We start from the raw sequence: 17,544 nt of genomic DNA, 5'->3' as shown, positions 1-17,544 counted from the left end.
TGTACATTCTACACTGTTTTCGGTGCTTCTTCTTGCCATTAGGATTCCTTGAGCCACTGGGCCTTGTCAGTCTGCACAATTTCCGCAGCAAGTCAGTGCTCATGTGTCTTCATTCTGTCCTTGTCCTCCTCTGCACTGTACATTTCCATCTTGTGCTTTCAAGCCACCTTAGTGGCTAATAATCCATATTGGGAAAGATACCATACACCTGCATAAATAACCTTCCAAGGTGTAGCACTCACATTCTGTTATGGCAGCATGGCCCAGATTAACATCGTGTGACTGTGTCATTGTCGTGTGAGGTGATCCATCACATACTTCACTGGCATGTACTTCACTGGTATGAGGTGGAGAACAGAAAAATCAGCCTGAGCAGCAAAATGACATAACTACATAGTAGTGGCTACTAAACTGAATTTTGAATGCATGCTGCTTCTGCCTCAAAAAATTACAGTAAACATTCCTTGTTGCTGATCTTGAATAGCAAAATGTCATTTCTTGTTTAATTTAATAACTCAACAGAAAAGCAAGCTAAATATGAGGCTGTTTTCTTCCAACATAAGAAACACAGAGATGCAAAGCTACTGAATTAAAATGGTACACATGTATGCATTAACCTTTCTGCGGGCACATTTCAATGAACACTGAAAAAATATGATTTTAGGGAAAACTCACATAACTAGAAAAAATATTCTTGTTTAGTTAAAAGTAGAGGGAATGAGGACTAAACTGAAACAAATCGAAATGAGCTGGCCTGTGCAATTGTTAACAAAAGAGGGGTTAAATATTTCACAATATATACTGAAGTATAGGACCTGAATGCTAGGAAATTTTTCTTTGCATAAAAAGAAGCAATTCTGCCTGTGTCTTTTTCATAAACTTTAGTGTGCAGTGAGAACAGTCAGAATTTTGTTCAACCCTGCCCTATGAGATTATTAACAGAAATTTTATGAAGTACAACTGGCATCTGCTATATACAAGCTCATCTGCTTATAGTGTTCGTCCTGAAATTGCAATCATACTAATTGGCAAGCAGCATACCTTTGTGTGTCAAAGCAATTGGGCTTTGCAATAATAACTTGAACATTTTAATAATGATCTCTTCAGAGACTCACAAAGAGTCACTGATGATGTTAAAGCAGTAGCTATACACACCAAACTTACACACGTCATTCTAGAATTGGCATGACTTCCCAACCACTGATACATTAGCCCCATTTGCAGTGTCACAGGCTATACAGCAAAAACAGGTTGCCAGATCAGTAATAAAGCATACTCTACTATCTTCAAGATGGCCCGAAAGTGCTTAAGGCTGCTGTACGGTTGCTTTTTAGACCCGCTCCGCAAGCATGCGGTCCACACGTTTTCTGTCTCAAGCGAACGTGGTGCAGAAAGGGTGTTGTACGATCGTTTTGCTGACTGCCGGTCAGCCGGACGATTCCAGCGTCCCGACTGGCGCGTTTGGGCGTCGCCTTCTGTCCAATACCATCATACTCCAACTGCTGCGTGACAACCGCGGAGCTCTTTCGCGTCTTCCTTTCCAGCGTGCTGCATCTCGGCTGTGTCGGAATCGCCATGGCATGGTTTTTGTTGAGGCTTTTGGTGTGGTCGATGGGTCTCGTCAGCTACCACATGAATCGCAGTTTAGCAGAGCGACTGACTACCTACGTGGCCGCCAGAAGCGATGCGAATTGGTCTAGTTGCTCAGTTCATCGCCGCCGACGTAATTGACCAGCAGCAACGTAAAAGGCATAAGCCTATAAAACGTCTTTTGAGGGATCGGCGGCGACTTGGCGAGTATTTTACGTTGGTGCGGGACATGAGGAGTGGAGACGGCAGACTTCCTCCAGTACTTCCGCATGCCTGTGGAAAGGTAAGTAGCGGAAGTAGTACATGTTCATATCATCCTTGCCTGTGTTTCGCGAGTTTCTTGAGCGCAGTACGCTGGAGCAGGTAGTGTGCTCGCATCAGGGATGCATGAGATGGGAAGTGCGTTTTCATCCATCAGAGCATAGAGCGTGTGAAAACTTTATTACTGTTTGTTTTACTCATAACTATGAAAGAGACTGGGAATGCAAACGCGGTTACATCTGTGGATTATTAGCTTCAACGAAGCCTTTCAACAAAGCGAGCCAAAGACGCGGAAGTGCTCGTCAATGAAAGAAATAAAGTATGGACATCAATTTCTTGCATAGTTGGTTCTATTATTACTGTTTTTGTGTGTGTGTGTGTGTTTTTGCCTCAGCTTCGCGGTAATTACCTAGGCTCACCCGATATGAAGGAGTACGGCCAACATCATGTTCATGAATTTCTCCATCAGTAACAAGCATGAACTAATTTTAATTTTACCCGTGGCTGCTGTAGCATATCGCCCTTGTTACTTAGCATACATGCATCTGCCGCGCTTTTTTGCGTACAGGAAACGTGGGGTTGTCTAACTCATTTTATTCGATAGACAAGTGTTTCATTATGCTGCTGTTATTGTGCAGGTTTGAGCCTCCTAGAGTTAGACCTCTGATTGAGCCACTCAAAGCTTCAGTGGTCAGTTTGTCAGCTGGGGAGAAGCTGGCATTCACATTAAGGTAAGCTCTTGTACGTTTTTTTTTTACAATCCAGTGCCGCGACGTGTAAGTAGCATATACCATGTGCAGGTGGATGCAATGCGGTCATCTGTTTAAAGTGCATCCACATTTTAAACTCTTTAGTTATTGTACCGCATGTATGAAAAAAAGTGTATTGTTCACTTGTAATTCACAGTGCACAGCGCCTCACTGGCTTTCTTCTACTTGTGTGCATAGTTACAGCTGTACTAGTAAGCTTTTTAAGTACTTATGGTTAGCTCCTGCATGTAATCATCCTTTTAGCATTCCAACAACATCGGCTCAGTCAAGAAGGCAATGTCATTTTGGATTATACTAACTTTGTATTGTGGCTGTAAACATTCCTTTACATTTGTGGTCAATTCTATATTGTCAAGTATTGCCATGTCTAGTACACCATGTGCCTTACTTTTAGTGAGATCTCCCAATTTGTCTCTTGATTACACATACCTTATTTTACAAACAATGCAAGACATCTGTTGTATCCCGCACAAGTTTCGGTTTCGTTTCCATACACCAGTGCTATCATCATCAGCACATTTCTCTCTCTCTCTTCTCTCGAGCTCACACGCTCACACTCTGACGTAAATAGTCTACCCTGAGCTGCGGTCTGCGCCTGTTCGTTCCCTCCCGTCCGGATACCGGACACCACAGAATGGCGACGAGGATTCAAGCAGTTTTCCGTTTCGAAAATTGTACATTCACCATGTCGGGCGGATCTTACCCGCCGCCCCCACCGTTCCTGCCTACACCAGGCGAACCTGCAGTACCTTGGCAACAGTGGAAGCTGGTCTTCCTGAACTTCCTGGAAGCGGTGGGAGGCGACGAGCTACAGCCCAAGCATCGCAAGGCAATAGGGAGTAGAGCTGTCAAAGCAACAAGTATGGATGTAATGTGTGCAACTCCATAACAGCATTATGTCAGTATAAAGCCTACATACATCATTTGTCTAAGCAGTTGTCCAATGACCTTAACTCATCCAAGTTATGCAGGAAGAAAGCAGATTGTAACCACAATAATTTCTTCAATTGTTTTCTTTCTTTTTAAGCAAATATGCTTTCATGCTCAACATGCCTTAGGTACACCAAAGTGTCCATATCATGAGGCCCAGTTGCATATGGTGTGCCTTTTTTCATAAGCATAACCTCCCGCCATACTCTACGTTTTTTGGTATCGCGTCTAATTAATGTTTTTTTTTAAAGACCTGATATGGTGATAAAGTGTTTAGCCTATCACATACAGAAGTGTTCAGTCGACCAATTCATCACACAGATATTTATTGCAGACATAGGTGCACATAGCTAGCAGGAAATAAAAATAAACAGGAAGGTACTCTCAAAGTGACAGCTGCCGTGAAAGCACACAATATTTTCACAGTGTACACAGTGCCGTCGAGCACCCATATCAGCACAAAACACAAACCGCGGAATAGTGGCATATTAGTAAGCCCGAAAGCCGTGCAACTACCGTCGTCGAAGGGCTCAGCGCTCGCACGGGAAGGGCTCGGCAAGCGCAGCACATACACGGACCACGATCAACAGGTGATCGACACGTCGCGGAAACAACGTTGTGTGCTCGTTTCTGTTGCGGTCACTGCGACCAGCAGAAGGGGTGCCAGACTAGCTGTAACCAAGTTAATTTCAGCATTAGGAAAACACAGTGTGTGACGAACTTTGCAAACATGGACAGTCGTCTTCCTTGCTAGGAGGCAGTCGCTCAAGTCGTAAACACTTTAACAACACATGCACGGGCACTTTTCGATGCGCTGAGGAGCCGATTCGTGCGCATGAAAATCACCGCGAACTACTGTTGCTGGCCGTCGGCCGTGAAGATCCTCACGGCTAGCGATAATCACAAACACATCGTGACACCGGTGCGACCTAGTACACTTCGCCGGTTGGAAGATCAGTGTCTCCAGCTCAGTGCAGATAACAGTGGTGCATGTGATCCGACTTGAGAGGAAATCACAGTTGATAGGAACACTAGTATTAGCGATGCGCAGTAAGTATATTGGTTTTTGCGGTAGAGCAACGACTACCATCTACGGTTTGCTTTGCACCGCTGGCGGCCATATTGCCCTGGCAAGGTCGAGGAGGAGGAGCCAGAGATGTTGCCTACAGCGCAACCAATAGCTGCAATCTGGTCGCCTTGCTATCAGCACGTGCGGGCAAAAAGTTGTGATTGAGTCAACTTTTCTGCGGATGAAGGATGCGGGCGTGCGATATTGTATGCCCCTCCGAACCGGTCGTCTCGGTGCGCCCGCATGCATGCGGAGCGGGTCTAAAAGCAACCGTACAGCGGCCTTTAGCAGAGCAGGTAGCCAGCACATCTGCTTCCACCGACTCAACTAATCAGCGGGGAGTGTATCAAAGGAATGACACCTTGAGATCAAAGCTAAACATGTGCCCAAGGGACAAATTATACACTGATCACATCACAAACACTGTCACAAGCCTACCAATAAGCCCCCCCTTCTACTAGCTGACATGTTCACTGAACAGGGCCGACCAACAGGAGCATGGCTGATTGGTAAGTTTTGACAGGCTTGTGGTGATTTTTGTGATCAGTGTGCAATTTGGCCCCAGGTAGATAATTTTGCCCCCTCACTCTCTGTATGCAGCCCCAAAATACCATTCAGTCTTAAAGTTTGCCCATGCTTACATACACCCTGCTCCTGAAGTGCATCAGCTTCGTCTTCAATTTTTGTGTCGCTGTTGCCGATTTCTGCAAATTGGAAGAACATTTACTGAAATAACCGACTGCACGCCCCCAAAGCATACCTTACAAACCTGAGAGTTGTAAGATAGCTTTCACGACTCAACTGCCTTTCTTTTGTATCTAGCATGGCATGTTCCAAGTAAACTTTGTTACCTTATTACTGCACCACAGCCTCTAAAAGATTGAATACTCATGTCTTTCTTTGACAGTCACTCAAGGGCACATTGCTGCACATTACAAATATCAAGCATACCTATGCTGCTTTGCTAGTCTTGAAGTTTCAGCCCCATGAGTGAGACTAGCACGACAAACTTTCAGACATTGGATTTTCAACACTGTCTATACCTACATCTCTGCAGTATATACATAAACCTGTGCACATGGAAGGCTTAGGTTGAGTTTGTGTGGCGAGTAAAAATCAGTTCTCAAGTTCATGTATATACAGTCACATAGAGTAAAGTGGTGGAGTGAGTTGAGTCAAATCGCCTGCAGGGGGTAGGTTAACCCACTTGCTTAAAAGCATGTAAATATTGCCGAGTCAAGGAGTGGAGTTATGCAGAACTATGAGATCAAAACGCTTCCAGGGCGACAAGGAGCGAAAGTGAAATCGAATGCCTTTTAGCCCTATTTAGTGGTAAAAATAACTAAACCTCTTGATAGTAAAAGACAACGAAATCACAAATGAACAGGAAGCTTCCACAACAAGTGCAAGTCTTGATGCTATACACTACTGATATACTTACTCGCTACAGGTGAGTTTATGGACACGCCAACCAGGTTGATTAAGGGTGGCCTCACTTACTCGATGCTGACTTGACCCAGTGCTCTTAAGTCCATGTATACAGGGCTAGTGCAGTTTTTCAGTACTCTGGCATGGGGCCAAACCCTGGAGATTAACAAGAGGCAGGGAATAAAATTGAGTACAATATAGTCAGCTACTGTAAAAAATGCAGGAATGACATTAAGAGACAAAAAGAGTAGTCAGTGAACAGTTAAACAATGACCTTTCATGCACAGTATTTATAGATGTCCTACTCTGCAGATTAAGTGGTACCTGTAGTACCATGCTTACATTCAAACTTTTCATTAAGAGATGTTATATACATATTGCCAAACACAGCAGATTCTATAAATTGAGCATTAGTTTTGTCTGCATGGCCATTCTCATTTTATACAACTCATGATCGTAAGAGTAGGCAGAGTGCACTTTTTCACTAGCGCAACAAAATGTAAATGCCATTGCCAAATTTGCAGATATGACAAATGTTCTACTGACAGACTGTTCATGCATTTAAGTAAAGAAATTAAGATGGCAAACCCCTCCAAGCCATTGATAATGAAATAGGCATGAGAAGACAATGCATTGCAAAGCAAACCACCACACTAATCTGAAGGAAAGAAAACAAAATTTTAAGGCTATATTATGAGGAAAAGGAACTATGCTGCAGCATTTCCTCAAATTTAACTTGATACCATAACTCACTGCTGTCGTGTGTACTTCAATAAAACCTTCCACACCACTTGGGAGAAAAAAAAGCATGATGGAGCAGGGTGCATGGCACAAATAAAATATTATTCTGGCTGAAACATTTGTAGGCCTGTTTTTCATTGAAGTGCCTAGGTTGGAAACCGCTGTCAAATACGTCTGCGTAGTTACAAGACTGCATCATAAAAAAAAGAATTCAGCCAGCATTGCCGGATGCCCCTGCATTTGTCAAGCATTTAGGTTACCAGAACACTTTCTGCCCCTAGTACGAGAGTATACCGGCGTGCAATCGTCAAAGCATTGCCACACATAATGTGGTGGGTTTTAAATGATCATGGCCATAAAAAATGTAAAACAAGCTAACCACTTAACAGTGCAGTAGACAACCTCAAGCTCGTCAAAACAATGTTGTGACTGAGTGCTCAATAGGCACTGCTGACCTGCTACATGGCACCAACTGAGCATGAAAATGCACGCATCAAAGATTATACTTGTCCAGCTGCAAGTTGTTGCTGTGGTCGGCATCATCATCAATGAATTCCACTCCATAGTCCCGAGCTATACCATTGGCTCGTGGCACTTATGGCTCAGCAGCACGCTCGTACCACTTCCACGCAGATGGTGCAGCTCTACTCTTCTTTTGCTTGAAATGCTCCTGTAACACAAATTAAAGATGTGCTGCTGCAACGTCATATCAGTCAGTAAAGAGATTGCATTCGATTAAGGAACTGTGTATACTCACAGCCATGAATCTTTTCTTCAGGTTTTTCCAGCAGTTTCGCAACAGCTGCCAAGCCCAGTTGAAACCAATAGCAGGCATTTCGGCTTTCAGATCCTTGAATACATCCTGATTTCTTTGCCGCTTCCTATTGAGGGCTTTACTCACTTTCCTCGATTAATGAGTGCAAGAAAGCATTTGATTCCATGCTTGCTGAAGCGCTTGATCCCAGAGTTCCTCATCACTTGACTCCCTGACCACACCATTTTCCAAGACTACATGCGTTTAGAATACTGGGTCAAGCAAGATGACCTACCCCTGCTGGCAAGCTGACTTGCTCATCCGCCTACTTTATGTGACACAACTGTGCATACAGGATCCCGACAACTGTTTTTTTTACTCGACTAGCTAACTCAACCTGACTCTGTCGAGTCAGGATGACAGCATTTGCATGGCTTGTGTGTTTTCTGTTTTGCTTTTCAATCCTCTCACCTGTATGTGGAGTTAGCATAGGCCTTCATGCTGTGACACCAAAATCTCCAGCCCCCTCTGCCTGTCCTTCCATTGTCACCGCGGGGGGCAGCAGCTTCAAATGGACAATGAGTATACAAGGAGAGGGAGGGGGCATAAAGAAAGAACATCACTGGCAGCCTCTCACTGATGCAGCCCTCATAGTGGAGGCCCACCCATGTGCTGAGCCCTCGTGCGCTAAGACAATTGTAGGTGGGCTCCAGGCAATCATTGTTGTGAACTGTACTAGTGTTTATTGTAATTTTAACCTATCCTGTCCTTTTTCCTTAATTTTTTTCCTTTCTCCCTTTCTGGTTTTCCCTCCCTGCTCTCCTTATTTTTCTTCTGCCACTTTAGTTCAAGCATTTCAGTAATCCACCCTTTTCACACGGATTCTCTGTGCAGCGCGCCCTTCCTCTGGTTGAAGGCAAACTACTAGCACAGTTGTGCATGTGCAGTTATTGCCCCTGCGATTGGTGCAGCCAGAGCTTCTCTCAGAGGTCATGCACAGTTCACATTCGCGACTGTCAAATGCGGCTGATAACGGTACCTGTCAATACACACATTGTCGATTTGCAGGCAGCTGCGTCTCCCAAAGGCGTTTTTAACCAGTAGCGGTCGAATTTGCAACAAATCCCCAGAGAGCACCACATCTTGTGAAAAAAGGCGGATTGGGGTGGAACAAATCTTTTAGTTCATTTTATTATTTTTTCAAATAAATACCACTTACTTGCCCCAGAGGTAAAAGGGCCACTGGAAACAACTGCAGCAATATTATAATGGAAGAAATCTACTGAGGTGGTCTTTGTGAGTATTAGCACCTAATTTAGAAGCTCTACATGAAGCCTGTAATTACAAATAATTTTTTAAGTGGTCCTGGCGGCAGCTCACAACATTGACATCAACTGGGCTTTCTGGATGCACCCACGCAATTTGTAAGTGCTTTGACCAACAGCGCCCATTAACTGGGCACTCCCAAGAGATGTGGGTGGGACGGAGCGCGGTGGGGCGCGGTGGGGCGCTGTTGCGTCTTTTCTTTGTATCTTTTTTGCCCGCCAGCATGCGCTGAGTTGAGGGGACGGAAGACGAGGTGCGGCATTTTCGACCGCCGTTATGTTTGGTGCTAGTAAAGCTAGGTTAAAAATTCCTATGCGCTGCGGCGAGGACTGATAGAATACCTGTTGCTCGAGTGCATTTTCTAAAATTAGTAAATGAATAATCACGTTCTCTTCAAGGTATTATTATAACAAGCACTTCAAGGGAACAGTATACCAGTTTTTTTTTTAAAAATAGGCTATTTGACATATGACGACGCCTCCCGCGCCACAACTTGCCTATTACTGACGCATCACCATCATCATCATCAGCCTGACTATACCCACTGCAGGGTGAAGGCCTCTCCCATATTTCTCTACTTAACCCAGTTCTGTGCTAGCTGCATCCACTTGACCCCTGCGAACTTCTTAACCTCATCCGCCCACCTAACTTTCTGCCGCCCCCTGCTACGCTTTCCTTCCCTTGGAATCTAGTTTGTTAGCCTAAGCAACCATTGGTTATCCTCTCTCCGCACTACATGTCCTGCCCATGCCCATTTCTTCTTCTTAATCTCCACTAGAATGTCGGTAACCTGAGTTATTTCTCTGACCCACTCTGCACGCTTCCTATCTCTTATTGTTACCCCTACCATTTTTCGTTCCATAGCCCTCTGAGTTGTCCTCAACTTAAGTCGAACTCTCTTGGTTAGCTTCCACGTTTCAGCCCCATAGGCGAGTACAGGTAGGATGCAACTGTTATATACTTTCTTCTTTAGCGATACCGGTAAGCTGCTAGTCATAATCTGTGAGTGCTTTCCAAATGCGCTCCATCCCAATCTTATTCTTCTTGTTATTTCCTTTTCATGGTCCGGATCTGCGGTTACTACCTGTCCTAAGTAGACATATTCGCCTACTACTTCCAGTACGTCGCAACCTAATGTAAACTGCTGTTCTTTTCCGAGGCTGTTGAACATTACCTTAGTCTTCTGCATATTGATTTTCAAGCCTACATTTCTACTTTTCCTGTCTAGGTCACCAACCATTATTTGCAGGTCATCCCCGAGTTGCTTAGCAAGGCAATGTCATCAGCAAATTGCAGATTACCGACGCATACCAAAAACAATATTACAATGTTAACTAGTAAGCTCACTAAAACCTGTGATAATTAACTTGGTAACACAACAGTTCTGCGTTTAGTTGCGAATATGGATTTGTAGCTGGTCATTACTAATAGCCACATCAGTTTTCAGTTTTGAAAACGCGGTACCTTACCCGCAGCGCTCTGCTTCCCAAAACATTAGCTATCTGGTGCCAAATTTAACTCCGCTTTCGAAAGCCTGCGCTCTAAGCACCGCATCCAGCGCCGTTCATCATGGAGCAAATTCTGCGTCGCCTTCTCTGCCTCTCCCGCGCTGCAGTGCTCCGAAGTGTTTGCTGCCCCAGCCCACGCCGGCCAAAGAAGGCAATGTGGCACTTTTACAACTGACTGAAGGCGCTGCCTTGCTGAAGGCGCTGACATTGCCTTGCTAAGCAACTCGGGGGATGAACTGCAAATAATGACTGATGACCTAGACAGAAAAAGTAGAAAGGTAGGCTTGAAAATCAATATGCAGAAGACTAAGGTAATGTTCAACAGCCTCGGGAAGGAACAGCAGTTTACATTAGGTAGCGAAATACTGGAAGTAGTAGGCGAATATGTCTACTTAGGACAGGTAGTAACCGCAGATCCGGACCATGAAAAGGAAATAACAAGAAGAATAAGATTGGGATGGAGCGCATTTGGCAAGCACTCGCAGATTATGACTAGCAGCTTACCGGTATCGCTCAAGAGGAAAGTATACAACAGTTGCATCTTGCCTGTACTCACCTATGGGGCTGAAAAGTGGAGGCTAACCAAGAGAGTTCTACTTAAGTTGAGGACAACCCAGAGGGCTATGGTACGAAAAATGGTAGGGGTAACATTAAGAGACAGAAAGCGTGCAGAGTGGGTCAGAGAAATAACTCAAGTTACCGACATTCTAGTGGAAATTAAGAAGAAGAAATGGACATGGGCAGAACATGTAGTGCGAAGAGAGGATAACCGATGGTCGCTGAGGGTAACAAACTGGATTCCAAGGGAAGGAAAGCGTAGCAGGGGGCGGCAGAAAGTTAGGTGGGCGGATGAGATTAAGAAGTTCGCCGGGGTCAAGTGGATGCAGCTAGCACAGAACCGGGTTAAGTGGAGAAATATGGGAGAGGCCTTCGCCCTGCAGTGGGTATAATCAGGCTGATGATAATGTTGATGAAGGCGCTGGGCGCGGTGCTTAGAGTGCGGGATTTTGAAAACTCCGCATCTGTTATGCTACACAGCAAACATTTGTCGACCCGCAGTGCCGACGGCAATCATGTTTCTGAAATTCTAAAACATGTATCTTGCTTTTTGTATAGGGCGGTGGAATCACGGGCACACTCAAAATCCCAGATATAAGGTCATGACCGCAGTCATGAGACAGACTCGCATTCAAAACAGGATCTGAGTCATGAGTCCGGATTCAAACTCAGATCACGATCCGAGTTGAGGTGCCAAATGCGTGGGGGGGGGGGGGGGATGTATTGAAAGACTCGAGACTCCCAGGCCCCGAAATGTTTTCGAGGGGGCTTAGCCCCCCCCCCCTCCCGGAGATTAAGCGATGAGGTCAGGGGGTAGCTTATCATCTGCTACGAAGTGTCAAAATGACGCAGGCGACGGGGTGTCGTCGATAGCGACGCCGCTGTTTCCAGTCGCACGTTTCACGACAGGAATGGTGAAACACAAAAAAAAAAGCGCACAGCAAAGTAAAATAAACAAACTCGTCCCGTCAGCCACTTTATATAAGTGAGTTCTAGCGAGTCACTGCCGCACAAACAATTTTTATTGTTCGATCACGCCAGGTACATTAAATGACTAGAACTACCTTCTCATAGACCCTGTAAGTAAGCGATTATGTATTTTTTCTTTCGCTAGTCACTGTCAGCAGTTTTGTTTTGTGATTTGTTTTCTTCACAAGTAGCCCATTTTATTCTTTTTTGCCATGATATGTTTTGCTTATGTTTGTATGTGTTCTAAGGTATTGGTCGAAAATTTGCACTACTTCCATTACGCTAGAGCAACTTTGCTAATGTTTGTATTGTGCTCTAGTTCAATGTTCGGAAATTTTTATGGTATTGGGTTCGGTCGCTAAAATCACCGCTGTTTGTTTTTTCCGATTTATGTAAACCCAATCCCCTCTATAATGCTTCGGCGACTAAAGCATAGAAAATAAATAAAAATCCACAGTTGCCCAAAACAGCACAGCAAGCGAGCGCGGTACTACACCACTTCGCCATTGAAAATGTCGGGTGCTTAGAAAAAAAAAAAAAAATTGGGTAAAACAATTTGCAGATCTTTCGTTTCCATTCAGCAGGCAACAATATATAAAATGAAATAAATCTAAGTGATCGAGCAGCCGCACTGCCTTCGATCTTACATTAAAATCACCCTATCCATTTTTCCAGCCTAACTAGCCACCAGGCGCCATTCACGGCCGCTCTCGTTCCGCTCGCTTTTTCCCGCGAATTTCATCTCGCAGTATTCGCTGCCCTCGTTAGCCATTCGCGCGGCACGTGCATTCGTTCGCGGCATGAGCATGACCTGCAGCTCAGAGTAACGTTGGCTCAGAGTACGCCGTAAAATGGCGTGGACATGAAACCATAACTGGCGGATATATTCGAGCTGGAGCGTTATAATTCAGCCCCGCAGCGGTGGTGCAGTGGTAAGACACCCGACCACTGTGCCGAAGTGCCCGGGTGCGATCCCAACCGCCGGCGGCTGCGTTTCGCTGGAGACGAAATGGAGAGACGTTGTGTGCTGTGCGATGTCAGAGCACGTCAAAGATCCCCAGGTGGTCGAAATTGCTCCGTAGCCCTCCACTACGGCTCCACCTTCTCTCTTTCCACCTTTACTCCCACTTTCATCCCTTCCCTTAAGGCCGGAATACATGCGGCGTTTTTCTCCACGATTTTCGCGCGTCGAAAACTGCCGCGCCGACGCGACGCCCAGCTCGAGATACATGGAACGACGAAGCGCCGCGAGCGCCGCCACGGATGACTCGATGCGAAAGCAAATGCATCAGCGAGCGGAAATAACCGCAGAGCGAGGTACGTGAGAGAAGCGACGCTCTCCCTTGTGTTAAAATCGCGAAAGTACTCATTCTAATGCTACTGTGCTAAATGCAGAAAGCGTACATAGGTGCGCAAGGATTTGGCTCGCTCGAATGAACGAAGATACTTCGGAATGCCCGCTCGGATACCAGCGGCACGGTTTTCTTTTTTATTTTTACAAATTTCACTCCAGGGAGCAAACAAACACACAACGATCCGAGAGTAGGTCGTATACTCACAAAAAAGCGACATTCCGTGCTTGATTAAGCGTTGATTTGTACGATAATCACATTTCTGCGGCCAGATTGCCCCTTACCTTGTCAGCCATGGCGGATGGAGGAAGGAAAAAACTAGGAGGAAGCGCCGCGGCGGAAACGTGAAGCCTAGTCATAAAAAATATAATGGAAAGAATCATGGGAAATTAGCCGTCACGTGATACGGCAAGCGGTAGCCAGTAGCTGGTTTCGGTTGCGGTTTCGCACGCTTCGCTCCGAAGGAATGCCTTCGCGTGGCCTTCGCTACGCGACTAGAAACCTGAGGCGCGTTCTGCGAGCAGGCGATGGATGGAACATTGGACTTTTAGACGGGCTGATCGCGTGGGGGCTGCCGCCGCCGCGCAGTGCACCCGTGTATTTCGCGAAGTATGGCTGGGTCCCCTCAGCTGCGCCATATGAAATGCTTGCGGGGCTCGACGCACAAAGACGAAGCACGCGAGAACAAGACGAGGGGACGAAGCGATTATCAGCGCTTCATCCAGTCGTCCGTTGTGTTCTTGTGCTCTGTCTTTGTGCGCTGAGTCCCGCAAGCATGAATTGAAACCAACTAGCTCAACAAAAAGTACTGCCATATGAAATGCTGCGTGCCGGGACGCAAGAACTACACGGATATACCTATCGGGGCTGTCGCTCCAACGGTGAGTATCCTAGCTGTTATGCGCACTCCTCGAGAAACGAAACGTTTGTTTGTCAGGGCATGTGCATGTATTGTTCGAGATGAAAATCGTTTGATTCATTTAGGAAATGCAGACCTCAAATACACATTGTTAAGCTGAACCCAGTTCCCCAGGCATGTAATGTTATGTCGAATTCGTAGTCTCCCTGACGAAACCAAAGATGAAAAGGCTACCTGCAGTTCTCACTGTGTGCCTATAAACACGGAGTACAATGCAACAATTGTAAACAAAGTAACTTATGTGTTACGACGAGACGCACAACTTTCGGCAGACCACTCCGGTAGGCTTTCCGCGGGGTCATCCAGACACTAAAATATACCATGTACTCTGCTGCTTTTGAGTCTGGCAAATATGTTGGCTAAATTCCCAAGAATCATTGCGCGCAAGAGAGAGAAGGAAGTGGCGTCAGAGGAGGTTGGCTTGTGGAGGCTGCGCGCGCTCCCTCCTAGTTTTTTTTCTTCCTCCCTGCATGGCGGCAATGTTGACAGCGGCCGCTCAAACCGGAAATGCCAACTTTCCGCGCTCCTATTGGCTCGCGCCGACAGCAGTTTCCGGTTCGAGAGGACGCCGCGCCGCCCGCGCGTCAAATATCTGGCAAGGCCAGATCGGTGGCGGCGCGCGTTTTTTCTGACGCGGGGCGTCGAATGCGCGCCGTCGGGCGTAAAACGCCGGTTTGACGCGGCAAAAACGCTCCATGTATTCCGGCCTTTACAGTGCGGTTAAGGTGTTCACAGAGCAAGTGTGACTGATACAGCACCTTTCCTTTCCTGTGAACCAATTATTATTATTATTATTATTATTATTATTATTATTATTATTATTATTATTATTATTATTATTATTATTATTACGGTTGCAGCTTAGCACTGGCACGATCCGCATCTGCAGGGGATCACTCATACGGTGACTGCTTTGAGTGCGAGTTGCATGCTTCCCGGCAGCGCGTACATCAGCCACGTAGGTACCGATCAACGCGCGCACTGGCGGCCGCGCCCGCCGTACACATTGGCCGTATCGGATCATGCTAGCGCATGCGCATGGGTGGCGCTACTGTGCCCTTGAATATGACACACATCAGTGCGCGGAAGCTATCACAGCAGCAGGTCGCGCTATGCTATTAGTCCCTTTTATCGACATACAGACGAAACACGGGGACAGGTGAAATTCGTGATTTGTAAAGCTGTTTTCTTCGCAGCAATTTGATTTTTTTTTCTAGTTCACTGTAAGGCGACAGAGTGTATTCCCCTCTCCCAAAGCAGCGCTGTCTGCTGAGGTTTCGTTTGGTGTATAGGATTTAACTACCCAAAGCGACATCAGTAATAAGGGATGCCACACAAGAGGGCTCCGAAAATTTTGACCACTTTGCAATGCACGGAATCCTACACCGCGGGGCGCTGAAATGCACCTTTTGATCGTTCGTTACTTCCAAGTCCATTGACGGTCACCAAAAATTAGTGTTGACGGCCTTCAATACTGAGACATATTTCTCCTTAATATCAAAAACAAAATGCTTTGATAACCTTATTTAATTAATAGTACAATCCCTATACTCATAACGGAGATGGCAGGACAATTTTTTAACCTACACCAATGTAGCGCAATACCTCTAATGGTGTTTTGCTACACTACTGTAGCTGCTGTAGGTTTAAAAGAAATAACCCTAATGCCTGCCTCGCAGTGCAGTTAACCTGTACAGACCACAACAACATATTACTCGCAGGCTTCCCTACAAAAACTTCTAACAAAATAAAACATCACCGGGTATATATACGTTGTGACTTAACCCGAATAAACTAGTGATAAATGAGACGGCAGAATACCAACTAGCTCAGCAGTTAATTCTTTTGAAACACTCTCTGACCTGGCAGACCTTGGAAGACGAAGATGTGGGACCCCAGCCGAATTTTGAATAGACGGCTAGCGACCGAACTTCACATTTAAAATCCTCTCGCCATGTTTGAATACCGCGCGCACTACCAACCGCCGTTACCTTCTAAGAATGTCACCAGATGGCACTAGCGTCCCACTGCCCGCTGTTCCACGCACCCATTTTGTCCAGCCCACGGCTCTCCACGCACAGCGATAGAAATGCCGTGCGAGCTCACCTGTGAACCCAGCTCCAAGTTGCTCCGTGATTTCCCGCATGGCCATCTCCTTAACATGCCTGTTGTGGTAGTGCACATCTTTAGAGTTCCACAGGCATGGCCGGACTTCCACAAGAGCAATCAGATCTTTTTCCACGTCATGAGTGAATTCCATCGCGAATTATGAAATACCGCGGCCTGCGCTCTGCTCACAATCGGAAAACGCGTGAGTTTCAAGCGCAAATAATTGCCTGGGCTAGAATGCAAAATATGCCAACCGAAGCACTCCACGACCTGTTTTTCTTCGCTGTCGCTGTTGTCAGTGGCGATAACGATAGTAGCTTTCGTCTTCGCGTCGGTTGGCGGAAAACACGCTTTGTTGTGCTCGCGCCGGCGATTATGGCTAACTCGATCTAATGCAGGTCTAGACTAGAAAAAAGAAAGAAAAGTATGTTCGTTTGTTGCAGTCGAGTCGTCATAAGTAGGGTATACTAAAGCTTGACAGTGCGAGCTCTACACCGTGCGTGTTTGGCGCTGTCTGCGAGGTAATATTGTGTCTGGCAACAGCGTCCGCCGACGTCGTCCGACAGCTGTGTCTGCGTCGTCTGCTACGGGGGCATAGTGGGCGCTCGCGCCAGCGTGGGCCGCGTCAGTGCGTAGCCTTCGTAGCCATTGGGGAATTTCACATCGTCTGCATTTACCATTTTGAAAGTGAAACAAGAGAAGCGATGGTCTCGTTTGTATTCTTCGTCGTTTAAGAGACTGTTCGCTCTTAAATGAGCGAAAGCAACACCCGTAGACTGTGAAATTCAGTAGCAAACAATAATCTCTCTTCGCTCACTTACATTATCGCGTCTTGAGCTTTGAGTGTACCATACACAGTAGGTAGGAACCTTTGTCACATCCCTATTATTCCATCGTTCGTGAACACGCATCGTATGAACACTTTCAGCGCAAAGAAATGGAGTTTGTTAGTTCTAGTTAACTCATGGCCTAATGTAAAAATATTGCGAGAGCAGTGCAGAATCTGCATTGGAGAAATGCGGACGCCTGAGAGTTGCCCCTGAAAACGGCGTGTCTCTTGTCGGATACAACCGGCGTTTCGTTGTACGCATCAAAGTTCGCCGGCGTTCTATAAATGCTTTACAGGCAAGGAAAGGCGCACTATCTGTCACTCGCGGAATCTCGCTGGCGCATCACGACTGTCGCGTGGCCTTCCTTGGCGCGCGTCCATTCCAAGTGTGGGAATGGCGGTACAGTCAACGCCTCCCAGACATAAGGCTT

The 17,544-nt window shown here is 46.1% G+C and overlaps 1 protein-coding gene across 1 annotated transcript in view; it reads right to left on the bottom strand.

Annotated features, from left to right (window-relative positions):
- Window positions 1-16,580, bottom strand: part of LOC146184662 (uncharacterized) — an 83,650-nt gene extending 67,070 nt beyond the window's left edge. Inside the window, exon 1 of the mRNA XM_084609433.1 lies at window positions 16,282-16,580. Coding sequence (XP_084465559.1) covers window positions 16,282-16,435 — 154 coding nt within the window. The 5' untranslated portion in view covers window positions 16,436-16,580. The remainder of the gene's footprint in view (window positions 1-16,281) is intronic.
- Between the last annotated feature and the right edge of the window lie 964 nt (window positions 16,581-17,544).

Source organism: Amblyomma maculatum, chromosome 7 (assembly GCF_055883805.1).
Source record: "Amblyomma maculatum isolate TAMU_Amacu chromosome 7, ASM5588380v1, whole genome shotgun sequence".
In the NCBI taxonomy this organism is placed as follows: domain Eukaryota; kingdom Metazoa; phylum Arthropoda; class Arachnida; order Ixodida; family Ixodidae; genus Amblyomma; species Amblyomma maculatum.
This window is presented reverse-complemented; position numbering and strand designations above follow the sequence as displayed.